Below are 15,996 nucleotides of genomic sequence, written 5' to 3'. Positions count from 1 at the left end.
TTCTGTCCAGGAGCTGAAAGCAGCTCACAGCAACAACATCAGCAGAAGACCCGATGCTACTGCTATCAGAACCACGGCCAGGACGTCACATTGCTACTGCTTCATGCAGACGAAGAGGAATTTCTCCGCTGATGTGGGAACATTTCCGTGAAAAATAAAATCTAACCAGACACTAGGATGTTCTGAAATGAATTTTCTGGGTTAATAAACCCAACAACCAAACCGAACTTACTTGAGTTTGGACCAAATAAATATGGCGGATATGTGAAATTGATCAGCAGGAAGTCCATGACCTTGTTTAGCTGTTCTGCAGGAAGTACTGAGACGTAACAGATGATAGAGAAAACTGAACAGACTGAATGACCCAAACAGAATATAAAGAAATCTGCAGAACCTGGAGAGACTAAAACTTTTCTGCTCTCCTATAGACTCCAACACAACAACATGGATTTAAAAGCTAAAAATGTGGATTTTGCATCATATGTTCCCTTTAATACTACCTAAAAGTATTCATACCCCTGGCAGATTTCGATGTAAATGATTTCCATCCAAGAAGTTTCTGACATCATCACTGGAAAGATCATAAAACTGGAAACAGGATCAGTGTGGAAAACAAATTCTTATACTATTATAATATAATAATCAGATTTAGTTTATATAAACCAACATGTTAAAAATGATTACTGCTTTTCTCAATAATCTCTGAAAAAGTCTTTCTTTTCATAACTATAACCAGACCCTGAAGCTGGAAGGCCTCTGTTCCATCACCCTAATACTTAACTCAGATTCAGGTCAGAACTCTGACCGGGCCGCTCCAGAACATTATTTACTTCAAACCTAAATCTACCAGGGGTATGAATAATTTTGCTCTCTGCTGTACCTGAATGAGAGTTAATGAGGAGGTGGGCGGAGTCATCATGTTCCTGCAGCCAATGAAACGGCTTAAAAGGTCCGAATAAAAACTATAGATGAAATAAAACCTACAAAAATAGAAACGGAGACAGTGATTGGATTAAGCAGGTTTCCTTTATTATTATTACTTATTAGTTATTATTGTTATTATTAATATTAATATTATAATTTTACATGTAGGTGGTTTAGTTTTGATGGTAAATAGCCTGACCTTGTATAGCGCTTTATCGAGTCCCCAGAGATCCCAAAGGGCTTCACACCACACCCAGTCCTCCACCCAGTCCTCCACCCATTCATCCACCTATTCATCCACCCATTCATCCACCCTTTCATCCACCCATTCATCCACCCACAGTGTAGCCACAGCTTCCCTGAGGCAGGCTGACAGAAGTGAGGCTGCCATACAATCGGCACCACTGGGCCATCTGACCACCATCAGTGACTTTCCTCTTTACTAAAGGCTAAAGGAAAGCCACTGATTCTGAGAGAAAAACGCATAAAGTTCTGCTGGAACAGTAAACATAAAGAATTGACCCAACAGAATCGGTTCTGTTGGCTGGATAAAACCTCAGAGTCCAGGAACCAACCTGCCAACATCTGATCATTGTCATCATGAAGGATGAATTATTCCTCGTTTCCAGCAGCTTTGAAACAAAAAGAGCTGATTTTTAAATCAACAGAACCGGAGCCCACAGAACCACCGTGTACTGTGGGCTCGTTGCTGCTGTCTGGGAGGTCCAGTCCTTTCTGGTTTACGAGACAGCCTCCAGGTTCTGGCCTAACGACCTTCATGCTTGACAACAGTCCTAAACCAGCAGTGGACAGACAGCTTGTAGAACCTCTACCAGCTCAGAGCGAGATGGAGCCTGAGAAGATCAGCGGGTGGAGCTGATGGTCCTCTCAGGTGGAGGTCGACCACCTGCTGTGTTTCTCTGTCAGCATTTAATAAAGACTGAAAGGTCCGGTTTGGATCTGTGGGTCCAAACGTTCCTGCAGAACAGAAGCTGCAGAGGACCTTCCACAGCTCCCAGACTGGGCCGACCCGACGCCTCCAGATGGTTCCGTCTTCTCGTTAGTGGAGTGGGTGGATGATCGTCTGGCTCCGCCCACGGCCAGCTTCTGGAACTGGGAGGAGACCAGTTCCTCAGCATGATGTCCGACCCAGTTCCGGTCCAGATCTGAGAACAGAAGCTTAAAAACTGAAGATCCTGGAAACTTTTCTGACTCTTCCGCCTCCATGTTTAGCCTCTGTGTTCCTGCTGCAACCTGCAGAGGAGCTTCCTCACTGGAACCTTCCACAGCACCTGCTCCATCTCAATCATCTGCAGATGAAAGATCTGATTTCTTCCTGCTCCACTGGAAACGGGCCGCCTCAGGAGTCTGTCACACCAGGATTAAACCGCGTCACCTGACTGATCTGCAGCTCCTCTGGTGGCCCATCTGTCCGGACCTATCAGAACAAAGTGATCAAACAGAGCTGAAACCTGAGGCTCCAGGCCGTCTGGATGCTCAGAGGTGATGAAGAGGAAGAAGATCAGCGTAACAAGCAGCTGACTCCTTCTGCTGAGCTCCTCCAGCTTCACTTCATGCACCTCTCAGGTTAGACGTCTCTGTCAGGACCTCCAGGAACTAGTTTTACTCCTTTAAAGTTCAAAGCTTTAGAAATCAGCTCCAGGAGGGAGAACTTTCATCTCCAATACAGATATGAGGCATGAAGCTGCTGGTTTTCAATCAGCTCTGCAGCTCCCATCCTCTTCCTAAAGCTTCCTGCTGCTTCTTGCCTCTTCCTGCTGCTTCCTGCAGCTTCCTGCAGCTTCTTGCAGCTCTCTGCAGCTTCCTACAGCTTCCTGCTGCTTCCTGCAGCTTCCTACAGCTTCCTGTTGCTTCCTGCAGCTTCCTACAGCTTCCTGTTGCTTCCTGCAGCTTCCTACAGCTTTCTGCTGCTTCCTACAGCTTCCTGCAGCTTATTGCAGCTCTCTGCTGCTTCCTGCTGCGTCATACAGCTTTCTGCTGCTTCCTACAGTCTCCTACAGCTTCCTGCTGCTTCCTGCAGCTTCCTACTGCTTCCTGCAGCTCTCTGGTGCTTCCTGCAGCTTCCTGCTGATTCCTGCAGCTTCCTACAGCTTCCTGTTGCTTCCTGCAGCTTCCTACAGCTTTCTGCTGCTTCCTACAGCTTCCTGCAGCTTATTGCAGCTCTCTGCTGCTTCCTGCTGCGTCATACAGCTTTCTGCTGCTTCCTACAGTCTCCTACAGCTTCCTGCTGCTTCCTACAGCTTCCTGCTGCTTCCTGCAGCTTCCTACAGCTTCCTGCAGCTTATTGCAGCTCTCTGCTGCTTCCTGCTGCGTCATACAGCTTTCTGCTGCTTCCTACAGTCTCCTACAGCTTCCTGCAGCTTTCTGCTGCTTCCTGCAGCTTTCAGCTGCTTCCTGCTGCTTCCTGCAGCTCTCTGGTGCTTCCTGCAGCTTCCTGCTGATTCTTGCCTCTTCCTGCTGCTTCCTACAGCTTCCTACAGCTTCCTGCTGCTTCTTGCCTCCTCCTACAGCTTCCTGCAACTTCCTACAGCTTCCTGCTGCTTCATACAGCTTCCTACAGCTTTCTGCTGCTTCCTGCACCTTCTTGCAGCTCTCTGCTGCTTCCTGCTGCTTCATACAGCTTCCTACAGCTTTCTGCTGCTACCTGCAGCTTCCTACAGCTTCCTGCAGCTTATTGCAGCTCTCAGCTGCTTCCTGCTGCTTCATACAGCTTCATACAGCTTCCTGCAACTTAGTGCAGCTCTCTGTTGCTTCCTACAGCTTCCTACAGCTTTCTGCTGCTTCCTGCAGCTTCCTACAGCTTCCTGCAGCTTCCTACAGCTTCCTGCTGCTTCTTGCCTCCTCCTACAGCTTCCTGCAACTTCCTACAGCTTCCTGCTGCTTCCTGCAGCTTCAAACAGCTTCCTACAGCTTTCTGCTGCTTCCTGCAGCTTCTTGCAGCTCTCTGCTGCTTCCTGCTGCTTCATACAGCTTCCTACAGCTTTCTGCTGCTACCTGCAGCTTCCTACAGCTTCCTGCAGCTTATTGCAGCTCTCAGCTGCTTCCTGCTGCTTCATACAGCTTCATACAGCTTCCTGCAACTTAGTGCAGCTCTCTGTTGCTTCCTACAGCTTCCTACAGCTTTCTGCTGCTTCCTACAGCTTCCTGCAGCTTCCTACAGCTTCCTGCTGCTTCCTGCAGCTTCCTACAGCTTTCTGCTGCTTCCTATAGCTTCCTGCAGCTTATTGCAGCTCTCTGCTGCTTCCTGCTGCGTCATACAGCTTTCTGCTGCTTCCTACAGTCTCCTACAGCTTCCTGCTGCTTCCTACAGCTTGCTGCTGCTTCCTGCAGCTTCCTACAGCTTCCTGCAGCTTATTGCAGCTCTCTGCTGCTTCCTGCTGCGTCATACAGCTTTCTGCTGCTTCCTACAGTCTCCTACAGCTTCCTGCTGCTTCTTGCCTCCTCCTACAGCTTCCTGCAACTTCCTAAAGCTTCCTGCTGCTTCCTGCAGCTTCATACAGCTTCCTACAGCTTTCTGCTGCTTCCTGCAGCTTCTTGCAGCTCTCTGCTGCTTCCTGCTGCTTCATACAGCTTCCTACAGCTTTCTGCTGCTACCTGCAGCTTCCTATAGCTTCCTGCAGCTTATTGCAGCTCTCAGCTTCTTCCTGCTGCTTCATACAGCTTCATACAGCTTCCTGCAACTTAGTGCAGCTCTCTGTTGCTTCCTACAGCTTCCTACAGCTTTCTGCTGCTTCCTGCAGCTTCCTACAGCTTCCTGCAACTTATTGCAGCTCTCTGCTGCTTCCTGCTGCTTCATACAGCTTTCTGCTGCTTCCTACAGTCTCCTACAACTTCCTGCAGCTTCCTACAGCTTGCTACAGCTTTCTGCTGCTTCCTACAGTCTCCTACAGCTTCCTGCAGCTTCCTACAACTTTCTGCTGCTTCCTACAGCTTCCTGCTGCTTCCTACAGCTCCCTACAGCTTTCAGCTGCTTCCTGCAGCTTCCTACAGCTTCCGCCTGCTTCCTACAGCTTTCAGCTGCTTCCTACAGTCTCTTACAGCTTCCTGCTGCTTCATACAGCTTTCTGCTGCTTCCTGCAGCTTCGTACAGTTTCCAGCAGCTTTCGGCTGCTTCCTACAGCTTCCTGCAGCTTCCAGCAGCTCTCTGCTACTTCCTACAGCTTCCTACAGCTTTCTGCTGCTTCCTACAGCTTTCCGCTGCTTCCTACAGCTTCCTACAACTTCCTGCTGCTTCCTACAGCTTCCTGCTGCTTCCTACAGCTTTCTGCAGCTTCCTTCAGCTTTGTGCAGCTTCCTGCAGCTTTCTGCTGCTTCCTACAGCTTTCTAATGCTTCCTGCAGCTTCGTGCAGCTTCCTACAGCTTCCTGCTGCTCCCTACAGCTTCCTGCAGCTCTCTGCTACTTCCTACAGCTTCCTGCAGCTTCCTGCAGCTCTCTGCTACTTCCTATAGCGTCCTACAGCTTTCTGCTGCTTCCTACAGCTTCCTGCTGCTTCCTGCAGCTCTCTGCTACTTCCTACAGCTTCCTGCAGCTTCCTGCAGCTCTCTGCTACTTCCTACAGCTTCCTACAGCTTTCTGCTGCTTCCTGCAGCTTCCTACAGCTTCCTGCAACTTATTGCAGCTCTCTGCTGCTTCCTGCTGCTTCATACAGCTTTCTGCTGCTTCCTACAGTCTCCTACAACTTCCTGCAGCTTCCTACAGCTTGCTACAGCTTTCTGCTGCTTCCTACAGTCTCCTACAGCTTCCTGCAGCTTCCTACAACTTTCTGCTGCTTCCTACAGCTTCCTGCTGCTTCCTACAGCTCCCTACAGCTTTCAGCTGCTTCCTGCAGCTTCCTACAGCTTCCGCCTGCTTCCTACAGCTTTCAGCTGCTTCCTACAGTCTCTTACAGCTTCCTGCTGCTTCCTACAGCTTTCTGCTGCTTCCTGCAGCTTCGTACAGTTTCCAGCAGCTTTCGGCTGCTTCCTACAGCTTCCTGCAGCTTCCAGCAGCTCTCTGCTACTTCCTACAGCTTCCTACAGCTTTCTGCTGCTTCCTACAGCTTTCCGCTGCTTCCTACAGCTTCCTACAACTTCCTGCTGCTTCCTACAGCTTCCTGCTGCTTCCTACAGCTTTCTGCAGCTTCCTTCAGCTTTGTGCAGCTTCCTGCAGCTTTCTGCTGCTTCCTACAGCTTTCTAATGCTTCCTGCAGCTTCGTGCAGCTTCCTACAGCTTCCTGCTGCTCCCTACAGCTTCCTGCAGCTCTCTGCTACTTCCTACAGCTTCCTGCAGCTTCCTGCAGCTCTCTGCTACTTCCTATAGCGTCCTACAGCTTTCTGCTGCTTCCTACAGCTTCCTGCTGCTTCCTGCAGCTCTCTGCTACTTCCTACAGCTTCCTGCAGCTTCCTGCAGCTCTCTGCTACTTCCTACAGCTTCCTACAGCTTTCTGCTGCTTCCTACAGCTTCCTGCTGCTTCCTACAGCTTTCTGCTGCTTCCTGCTGCTCCCTACAGCTTCCTACAGCTTTCCACTGCTTCCTACAGCTTTCTGCTGCTTCCTACAGCTTCCTACAACTTCCTGCTCCTTCCTACAGCTTTCTGCTGCTTCCTACAGCTTCCTACCACTTCCTGCTCCTTCCTACAGCTTCCTGCAGCTTCCTGCAGCTCTCTGCTACTTCCTACAGCTTCCTACAGCTTTCTGCTGCTTCCTACAGCTTCCTGCTGCTTCCTACAGCTTTCTGCTGCTTCCTGCTGCTCCCTACAGCTTCCTACAGCTTTCCACTGCTTCCTACAGCTTTCTGCTGCTTCCTACAGCTTCCTACAACTTCCTGCTCCTTCCTACAGCTTTCTGCTGCTTCCTGCAGCTCTCTGCTGCTTCCTACAGCTTCCTGCAGCTTTCTGCTGCTTCCGGCAGCTTCCTGGATCAAGTCAACTGAAAGGTTCTGCAGCCGGAGCTCTGAGAGCGTGCCGTACGTTAAACTCAGGTGTCCTGTGGAGATGCGAGCAGAAGGTCCGTTACCTGCTCACAGCAACATATTGGAGCTGGTGGGGGGAGCAGGAAGGAGAGCTGCAGAGCTGACTCAGCAGTTAATTCTGTCTGTGTAACCTGTCTCCATATGGTTCTGTCTCTGTTCAGCCAGTCTGTGGTTCTGTTTGGTGTCAAGATGTACTCTGATCAGCTGCTGCTGCTGTCTGTGAAATCCTGGAATATTATCTGGGTTGATGGGACTCGCTCTTTAAATGGACCCAGTTAGCCCTGAATGGACCCAGTTAGTCCTAAATCATTTAAATCATCTGGATCAGGAAGTCTGATTAATTTTTTTATGGTTGGAATTATTTCTGGTCCATTTTTTCCCGACACCAGGAAAAGCTGTCAGACCTGAAAGATAAATTCTGCTGGTTATTCCCAGGATTGCTGTTGCAACATTCCCATCAATCCGGGAGCTCTTCCTAATCGTTCTGGTCTTCCCTCTTATCGGTTTGCGCAGGAACATTCCCGATCCAATGATTTCAGAACCTACCCATCATCCTCAGCTGCAGATTGGCTCCTTGTTGAGCCTAGAGGAGCTTTCATGGCATGTCCAATCGGACTCCCTTCCTCCTTTAGGAAAACCTTCAGTTTCTGTGCTGTTGCTCTCAGATCTGAACCAGGACTGGGTCAGACATCAGGCTATGGTCTGATTAAAGTTCTAATTCTCCACGCATCAGATTCCTGAAGACAATCAGACTGACCAAAGGAACCAGGGTTTTCAGAAACAGTTTCTGCTGAACCGGGTCAGTACTGGCATGTATTGTTGTGAGTTTGAAGCTGTGAACATCTTGGTGATGCAGAGACCAGCAAAAGGTTTCCTGGTCTGAACATCTTCAGGTTTCTGTCTTCATTTTCTTCAGATTGAAGCAGAAGTTGTTTGGTTGTTTGGTCTGCAGCAAACATCTCCAGATGTCCAGCCTGGTTTTTCCTGCGTTCCTGTAGCAGCTGCAGTTTTCCGCTCCAGGAAATAATGAAACCATGATGGTTCTCTATGACCCGGTCCGTTAAAGGTTTGTACCTGTAGTACGGTCTGAAGTCATCACACCTGTTTATACTGACAGCGTCTGATGCTGCTGAGATACAGCTGGTTGCCATGACAACCTCAGCATCAGTCTGAGGTTCAGATATGGTCTACTGTGGTTAAATTACTCTGATGTTGCTTGAAAGAAATTATTTAAAGGTTTAGATCAGGTTTAAAATCCCCTGAAATACAATAAATCTGAGGCAGAGCTGATCTAGGCTGGTTCCGGGTTTGTTCTGCTGGATTGACTCTGATCTAGGCTGGTTCTGGGTTTTTTCTGCTGGATTGACTCTGATCTAGGCTGGTTCTGGGTTTTTTCTGCTGGATTGACTCTGATCTAGGCTGGTTCTGGGTTTTTTCTGCTGGATTGACTCTGATCTAGGCTGGTTCTGGGTTTTTTCTGCTGGATTGACTCTGATCTAGGCTGGTTCTGGGTTTTTTTCTGCTGGATTGACTCTGATCTAGGCTGGTTCTGGGTTTTTTCTGCTGGATTGACTCTGATCTAGGCTGGTTCTTGGTTTTTTCTGCTGGATTGACTCTGATCTAGGCTGGTTCTGGGTTTTTTCTGCTGGATTGACTCTGATCTAGGCTGGTTCTGGGTTTTTTCTGCTGAATTGACTCTGATCCTGTCTGGTTCTGGATTTGTTCTGCTGGATTGACTCTGATCTAGGCTGGTTCTGGATTTGTTCTGCTGGATTGACTCTGATCTAGGCTGGTTCTTGGTTTTTTCTGCTGGATTGACTCTGATCTAGGCTGGTTCTGGGTTTTTTTCTGCTGGATTGACTCTGATCTAGGCTGGTTCTGGGTTTTTTCTGCTGGATTGACTCTGATCTAGGCTGGTTCTGGGTTTGTTCTGCTGGATTGACTCTGATCTTGTCTGGTTCTGGATTTGTTCTGCTGGATTGACTCTGATCTTGTCTGGTTCTGGATTTGTTCTGCTGGATTGACTCTGATCTAGGCTGGTTCTGGATTTGTTCTGCTGGATTGACTCTGATCTAGGCTGGTTCTTGGTTTTTTCTGCTGGATTGACTCTGATCTAGGCTGGTTCTGGGTTTTTTCTGCTGGATTGACTCTGATCTAGGCTGGTTCTGGGTTTTTTCTGCTGGATTGACTCTGATCTAGGCTGGTTCTGGGTTTTTTCTGCTGGATTGACTCTGATCTAGGCTGGTTCTGGGTTTTTTCTGCTGGATTGACTCTGATCTACGCTGGTTCTGGGTTTGTTCTGCTGGATTGACTCTGATCTTGTCTGGTTCTGGATTTGTTCTGCTGGATTGACTCTGATCTTGTCTGGTTCTGGATTTGTTCTGCTGGATTGACTCTGATCTAGGCTGGTTCTGGATTTGTTCTGCTGGATTGACTCTGATCTAGGCTGGTTCTTGGTTTTTTCTGCTGGATTGACTCTGATCTAGGCTGGTTCTGGGTTTTTTCTGCTGGATTGACTCTGATCTAGGCTGGTTCTGGGTTTTTTCTGCTGGATTGACTCTGATCTAGGCTGGTTCTGGGTTTGTTCTGCTGGATTGACTCTGATCTAGGCTGGTTCTGGGTTTGTTCTGCTGGATTGACTCTGATCTTGTCTGGTTCTGGATTTGTTCTGCTGGATTGACTCTGATCTAGGCTGGTTCTGGATTTGTTCTGCTGGATTGACTCTGATCTAGGCTGGTTCTGGGTTTGTTCTGCTGAATTGACTCTGATCTTGTCTGGTTCTGGATTTGTTCTGCTGGATTGACTCTGATCTAGGCTGGTTCCGGATTTGTTCTGCTGGATTGACTCTTATCTTGGCTGGTTCCGGATTTGTTCTGCTGGATTGACTCATATCTAGGCTGGTTCTGGATTTGTTCTGCTGGATTGACTCTGATCTTGGCTGGCTCTGGATTTGTTCTGCTGGATTGACTCTGATCTAGGCTGGTTCTGGGTTTGTTCTGCTGAATTGACTCTGATCTAGGCTGGTTCTGGATTTGTTCTGCTGGATTGACTCTGATCTAGGCTGGTTCTGGATTTGTTCTGGTGGATTGACTCTGATCTAGGCTGGTTCTGGGTTTGTTCTGCTGGATTGACTCTGATCTAGGCTGGTTCTGGATTTGTTCTGCTGGATTGACTCTGATCTAGGCTGGTTCTGGATTTGTTCTGCTGAATTGACTCTGATCTAGGCTGGTTCTGGGTTTGTTCTGGTGGATTGACTCTGATCTAGGCTGGTTCTGGATTTGTTCTGCTGAATTGACTCTGATCTAGGCTGGTTCTTGGTTTTTTCTGCTGGATTGACTCTGATCTAGGCTGGTTCTGGGTTTTTTCTGCTGGATTGACTCTGATCTAGGCTGGTTCTGGGTTTTTTCTGCTGGATTGACTCTGATCTAGGCTGGTTCTGGGTTTGTTCTGCTGGATTGACTCTGATCTAGGCTGGTTCTGGGTTTGTTCTGCTGGATTGACTCTGATCTTGTCTGGTTCTGGATTTGTTCTGCTGGATTGACTCTGATCTAGGCTGGTTCTGGGTTTTTTCTGCTGGATTGACTCTGATCTAGGCTGGTTCTGGGTTTGTTCTGCTGGATTGACTCTGATCTAGGCTGGTTCTGGGTTTGTTCTGCTGGATTGACTCTGATCTTGTCTGGTTCTGGGTTTGTTCTGCTGAATTGACTCTGATTTTGTCTGGTTCTGGATTTGTTCTGCTGGATTGACTCTGATCTAGGCTGGTTCCGGATTTGTTCTGCTGGATTGACTCTGATCTTGGCTGGTTCCGGATTTGTTCTGCTGGTTTGACTCATATCTAGGCTGGTTCTGGATTTGTTCTGCTGGATTGACTCTGATCTAGGCTGGTTCTGGGTTTGTTCTGGTGAATTGACTCTGATCTAGGCTGGTTCTGGATTTGTTCTGGTGGATTGACTCTGATCTAGGCTGGTTCTGGATTTGTTCTGCTGAATTGACTCTGATCTAGGCTGGTTCTGGGTTTGTTCTGCTGAATTGACTCTGATCTAGGCTGGTTCTGGGTTTGTTCTGGTGGATTGACTCTGATCTAGGCTGGTTCTGGGTTTGTTCTGGTGGATTTACTCTGATCTAGGCTGGTTCTGGGTTTGTTCTGGTGTATTTACTCTGATCTAGGCTGGTTCTGGGTTTGTTCTGCTGAATTGACTCTGATCTAGGCTGGTTCTGGGTTTGTTCTGGTGGATTGACTCTGATCTAGGCTGGTTCTGGGTTTGTTCTGGTGGATTTACTCTGATCTAGGCTGGTTCTGGGTTTGTTCTGGTGGATTGACTCTGATCTAGGCTGGTTCTGGGTTTGTTCTGGTGGATTTACTCTGATCTAGGTTGGTTCTGGGTTTGTTCTGCTGGATCAACTCTGTGGAGGCACAGGAGACCAACTACTGACATCTAGTGGTGGCGCTGGAGATAGCAGCATCTTAAAAGCCTGAACCAGTGAACCGACTTCCAGTTAAACCAGCAGTTCAATGATCTTCATCAGAGGGACCAGAAAGTGTGGGACCACTGCATGTTCTCTGAAGTTCTTCCAACATTTCTTCATCTTCTCATTTAATTTCTCTCGTTAAAGAAGCATCAAATGATTCAGCTCAGAATGGGAAACAAATTTATTCTAAGCTGCTAATAACCCTGAAATAATAAAGACAAAATGTTCAAAATGTCTTTGCTGAAGTTCAGAAGTGATATTTTAAAGTTGAGCTGAAAAGACCTTCAGAAGAAATGATCAGAAGCACTTCAGGGCGTCTCGATTTTCTCTTGTTGTCACCTTGTTTATGTGTAAAACCTGCTGAAGATGTTGGACCTCCAGGCGCTCACACTCCATCTCCCATCATCTCATCTGAAGCTGTCTCCTCACGCTGGACTTCAGATGGTTCCTCTGAAGCTGATTAATTCACTCTGACGCTGTCAGCCTCCTTATTCTGTAGTTCTGCTTGTTCTCTGCACGGTAAACTCTGTCTCCGATTGGTCCGTTTGGATCTCAAGGCGGGCCCAACAGTTCTCTGACAGCTGATTGGCTCACAGGAATCTTGACGCGAATACCTCACATGATTCAGTTTTATTCTGAGGAGTCTGATGGACCATCTGCTGCAGCCCAGAAACATCTGCGCTCTCTAAAAGTCCTTCAGATCTGAAAGGTCTCAGAGGTTCTGGATGATATTTTCTCCAGAACATGTTCTTGATCCAGGATTCTGCTCCAGACATAAGTTAAATCTTTGATCCTTTGACTCTGGAAACCTTTAAAGGTAAAAAACCTCCAACTGAATTAAGTTTTTCTTCTTATTAAGATAAACTCTGATCATTTGCATCAGTTTATCTTCTAGCTTCATGTCTTAAAATAAACCTGAATTTGAGTTTTTTTGCTCTGATAAAAGAATTATTTGATATAAATAAGTAAATTCTGCTGGTATTTGGGTTTTTTCTGTGAACCGTTTTCTGACTGAGGCTAACATGTCAACATTCAGAACCTGAGATCGTCTCAATTGTTCTGGACCAAAAGCTGCAGGTTTGTCTTCATCCTGACAGACAGAAATGAGGGATTAATGCATAAATCCTCTGCAGCTCAGCTTCATCTCAGAACATCTCTGCCCAGGTTCTGGCTCCTCTGAAAACATCCTTGTGGCCCAAATCCAGACGAACTGAGCTCAGGAGGATCACAGTATTCTGTTTATTATGGGATGGCTCACCATGAGTAAAATTGATCCATTTGATGATCTTTGAAGATCCAGATAAAATATCTAAAGCTGCCAGAGGTTCAACAGAACCAGGTTTATCACAGCTGAAGATCCGAACTTTGTAACCATCTATAGACCTCCAGCTGAAGCTCAGAGTCTCCTACATGTTCTTCTGGAACATTTTATTAAGACAAATAAATCAGCATCATGTTATCTGGGTTGTCAGGAAGGTTCTGTGGGTCTGTTCTCCTCAGGTTCTGTGGCACCTCGACATCTTCCGCAGAAGTTTCCGTCAGCTCACCTCTCATAAGTGCATGGAGGACTCGTGCATTTTCTGTGCTCTGAAGGTGAGGACGGGTCCGACGCCTCAGGCTGGTCCTGGTACAGCTTCCTCTCTTTCTCACGTCCTGTCTTCTCCTCCTTCAGAACATCTTCGCTCAGTTCCAGTACAGCAGTGAGAAGGTTCTACCGACTGACGCTCTGCGCAGCGCGCTCGCCAAATCCTTCCAGGACGAGCAGCGGTTCCAGCTCGGCATCATGGACGACGCTGCAGAATGCTTCGTAAGACTCGCCGGAAGTACTTCATTGGGCTGGACGGACCATCCAGAACTTCACTGATGTTCTGTTTGTTCACAGGAAAACATCCTGATGAGGATCCACTTCCACATCGCTGACGAGTCCAAAGAAGACATCTGCACAGCCCGACGCTGCATCCCTCACCAGAAGTTTGCCATGACGCTCTTCGAACAGGTGAGACGGAGACATCAGAGCGTCTGGACCCTCTGAGCTCAGAGACCAGAACCGCCCTGAAAGATCCAGTGTGTCATGTTATCCGCTTTAAAGCTGCTGCAGCGTCCTGGGTCGGTTCTTCTGGGAACCTGAACGGATGAGTGGGATCTCCTCGGGGACACTGTTGCCCTGAGTTTGTCCTGGCAGGCAGTGAGCTGTTGAACCCGAACTGTTTCGGGTTTATGTAGGCAGAGACCTCCATCTCTCCAGAACCACACTGACTGCAAGATGTTTGATTGGTTGTAGCTTTAAATCCCTCTGAGTTGTGTACCTGTGCAGCAGGTGTAGCTCACCTGGTGTCTTTCTGTGTGTGAGACAGTGTGTGTGCAGCAGCTGTGGAGCATCTTCAGACCCACTGCCCTTCATCCAGATGGTCCACTACATCTCCACCACCTCCCTGTGGTAAGTTCCTGTCATCAGGGCTGTAGCTAGGTAACATATAACGGTCACCTAGGCAACCTGCAGGTGTGCTCATGACACCTGAAGTGTTCCTGAAGCTGGTTCAGAGAACCCAGAGATGGAAGCAGGAGCTCCTCTGTGTTTCTGTAGAAGGTCAAACAGTCCAGATCTGGTTTCATCAAACATGATTTATTACAAGTCAGGAGAATCAGCAGGTCATTCATGTCTGAGGTGGACGTTCATGATCGCAGCTGGATCTACTTTCTGCAGATGTGTTCCTCCACTTCACAGCTAATGTTTGCTGTCAAGCTTCAAGCTCCAGGGTTCGACCCGTCTGGTCCAGAAACAGCTCAGTGCTGAAGCCCCACTCTCTGCAGAATGAACTGAAGCTCCTAAAGGAAAGTTTTTCACTCGGCGTCTAAATTATTTCTATAATTAATCGCCAGAAAGGAGTTAAATATGAAGCAAATTAACAGCTGACATGATGAAAGGATAAACGAGCATAAACTCCAACATTAACCTCTGATCTGGGATCAGCTTCCCAGCAGCTGCTTGGAAAACTTCTGGAATTGGGCCTCAGTGCAGTCATGGCTGCTCTATAAACATGGCAGCCATGTTGGATTTTTAGGTCAGGGTTGGTTGGGGAGAAACATCGGCTTTACTTCCAGCTTCATGGATCCTTCCTGTTTATTTTTACAACTTGGAATATTTTTCATGTTTCCAGAGGAATATCCTGTCGTCATATTGATGCTCGGAAACTATTTCCTGATGTTCCGTTTGAGTCGGCCGACAGGAAAGTTCAAACCAACTTAAAGTAGATAATCTGAAGTAAAAATCTCTGAACCTCGAGTTAAAGAAACGGAGCGTTTAGTTTTTCTAAAGTTGTGATTTTAAAAGTTTCAGTTAAAGATCTGGAGTTTGAGTAAAATATGTTTAATCAGAAACTGAACCATAAAATAATAATACTTCATGTTTATCAGGAAGCCACTGGAGACATGTTCTGCTCTCCTGGTTAACCTGTTTATTATAATAATAATAATTTAGGCTTTATTGACCTCACAATGGAGAAATGATCCTCTGGATTTAACCCGTCGCGTAGGGAGCAGAGGGCTGCCATCATGCGGCGCCCAGGGGAGCATTCAGGAGTTAAGGGTCTTGCTCAGGGACCCAGAGAAGCTGGCTGAGGGATTTGAACCAGGGTACTCATGGCTTCTCCAGGACGTAAATGCCCTCGATGCTCTCTAACCACTAGGCCAACACTCCCCTCTAAACTTATAGGAGTAGAAGTTCCAGTCCAAAGTCACACTGAGGTGAGCCTGAAGATGAGATGATTCCATGATGATTGCTGAACCTGTAGACCAATATAACTTCTCCCAGGTCTCTGACTGGAGATCCAGCTTCATGTTTGCTGTAACTCATGAGGAACTGATCTGAGATCAGAGCAGAGCTGTTCAAGATCTCAAACTGTCAAACTTATCAGTTTAAGAGTTTGAAGCAAAGAGATCCAACGAAATATCTTGACAGGATCAACTTTTCCAGACTAAATGTCTTCAGTCTTGGTTCCCTTAAACCTGAAAAAGCTTAACTCTGGTGTTTAAAGTGACCGAGGCTGTGAACCTGAAAGTCATCCCTGAGGAACCCCACAAGGGAACAAGGGATCTACTGCAGCATCGTCAAACAGAACGCTTTGTCAGTCTTAAAATCCTCTCCTGCTCCTCTTCCTCAGTAACCAGGCTGTGAAGATGTTGGAGTCGAGGGAGAAGGCGACTCCCAGCATGTTCGGAGAGCTGCTCCGTAACGCCAGCATGGGCGACCTGCGCAGCTGTCCTGTAAGCCTTCCTCAGATAAAACCCACCAAACATCTACTGGTTCCACACCTTCATATCTAACATCTGCTTCTTTCTCAGAGTCAGTGTGGTCAGCAGCTCCGCATGGCTCGTGTGCTCCTCAACAGCCCGGAGATCATCACCATCGGCCTGGTGTGGGACTCCGATCACTCGGACCTGGCCGAGGACGTCATCCACTCGCTGGGAACCTGCCTGCGGCTCGGAGATGTAAGGAATTAAATCAGGACCGGATCAGAGAGATAAACCTGAGTATCATCAGCAGAGAGGCTGATCTGAACTTCTCCCTGCAGCTGTTCTACAGAGTGACGGAGGAGAAGGCCCGGCAGGCTGAACTCTACCTGGTTGGCAT

At 47.7% G+C, this 15,996-nt stretch overlaps 1 protein-coding gene across 7 annotated transcripts in view; it reads left to right on the top strand.

Annotated features, from left to right (window-relative positions):
• usp54a (ubiquitin specific peptidase 54a) overlaps window positions 1-15,996 on the top strand; it is a 59,705-nt gene that overhangs the window by 17,436 nt on the left and 26,273 nt on the right. For 6 of the 7 annotated variants that reach the window (XM_047351061.1, XM_047351060.1, XM_047351059.1 and 3 more), the window contains exons 3-9: window positions 12,867-12,959; window positions 13,039-13,173; window positions 13,249-13,362; window positions 13,721-13,803; window positions 15,527-15,629; window positions 15,708-15,854; window positions 15,938-15,996. The exon at window positions 15,938-15,996 is cut by the window's right edge and continues 91 nt beyond it. In XM_047351061.1, coding sequence (XP_047207017.1) covers window positions 12,867-12,959; window positions 13,039-13,173; window positions 13,249-13,362; window positions 13,721-13,803; window positions 15,527-15,629; window positions 15,708-15,854; window positions 15,938-15,996 — 734 coding nt within the window. Of the gene's footprint in view, window positions 1-8,780; window positions 12,184-12,866; window positions 12,960-13,038; window positions 13,174-13,248; window positions 13,363-13,720; window positions 13,804-15,526; window positions 15,630-15,707; window positions 15,855-15,937 lie in introns of those variants that run through there. The other variant, XM_047351063.1, reaches the window with a different exon arrangement.

This window comes from Girardinichthys multiradiatus, chromosome 22 (genome assembly GCF_021462225.1).
Source record: "Girardinichthys multiradiatus isolate DD_20200921_A chromosome 22, DD_fGirMul_XY1, whole genome shotgun sequence".
Classification (NCBI taxonomy): Eukaryota; Metazoa; Chordata; class Actinopteri; order Cyprinodontiformes; family Goodeidae; genus Girardinichthys; species Girardinichthys multiradiatus.
The sequence above is the reverse complement of the archived record's forward strand: the minus strand, read 5'-3'. Positions and strand labels throughout refer to the sequence as shown.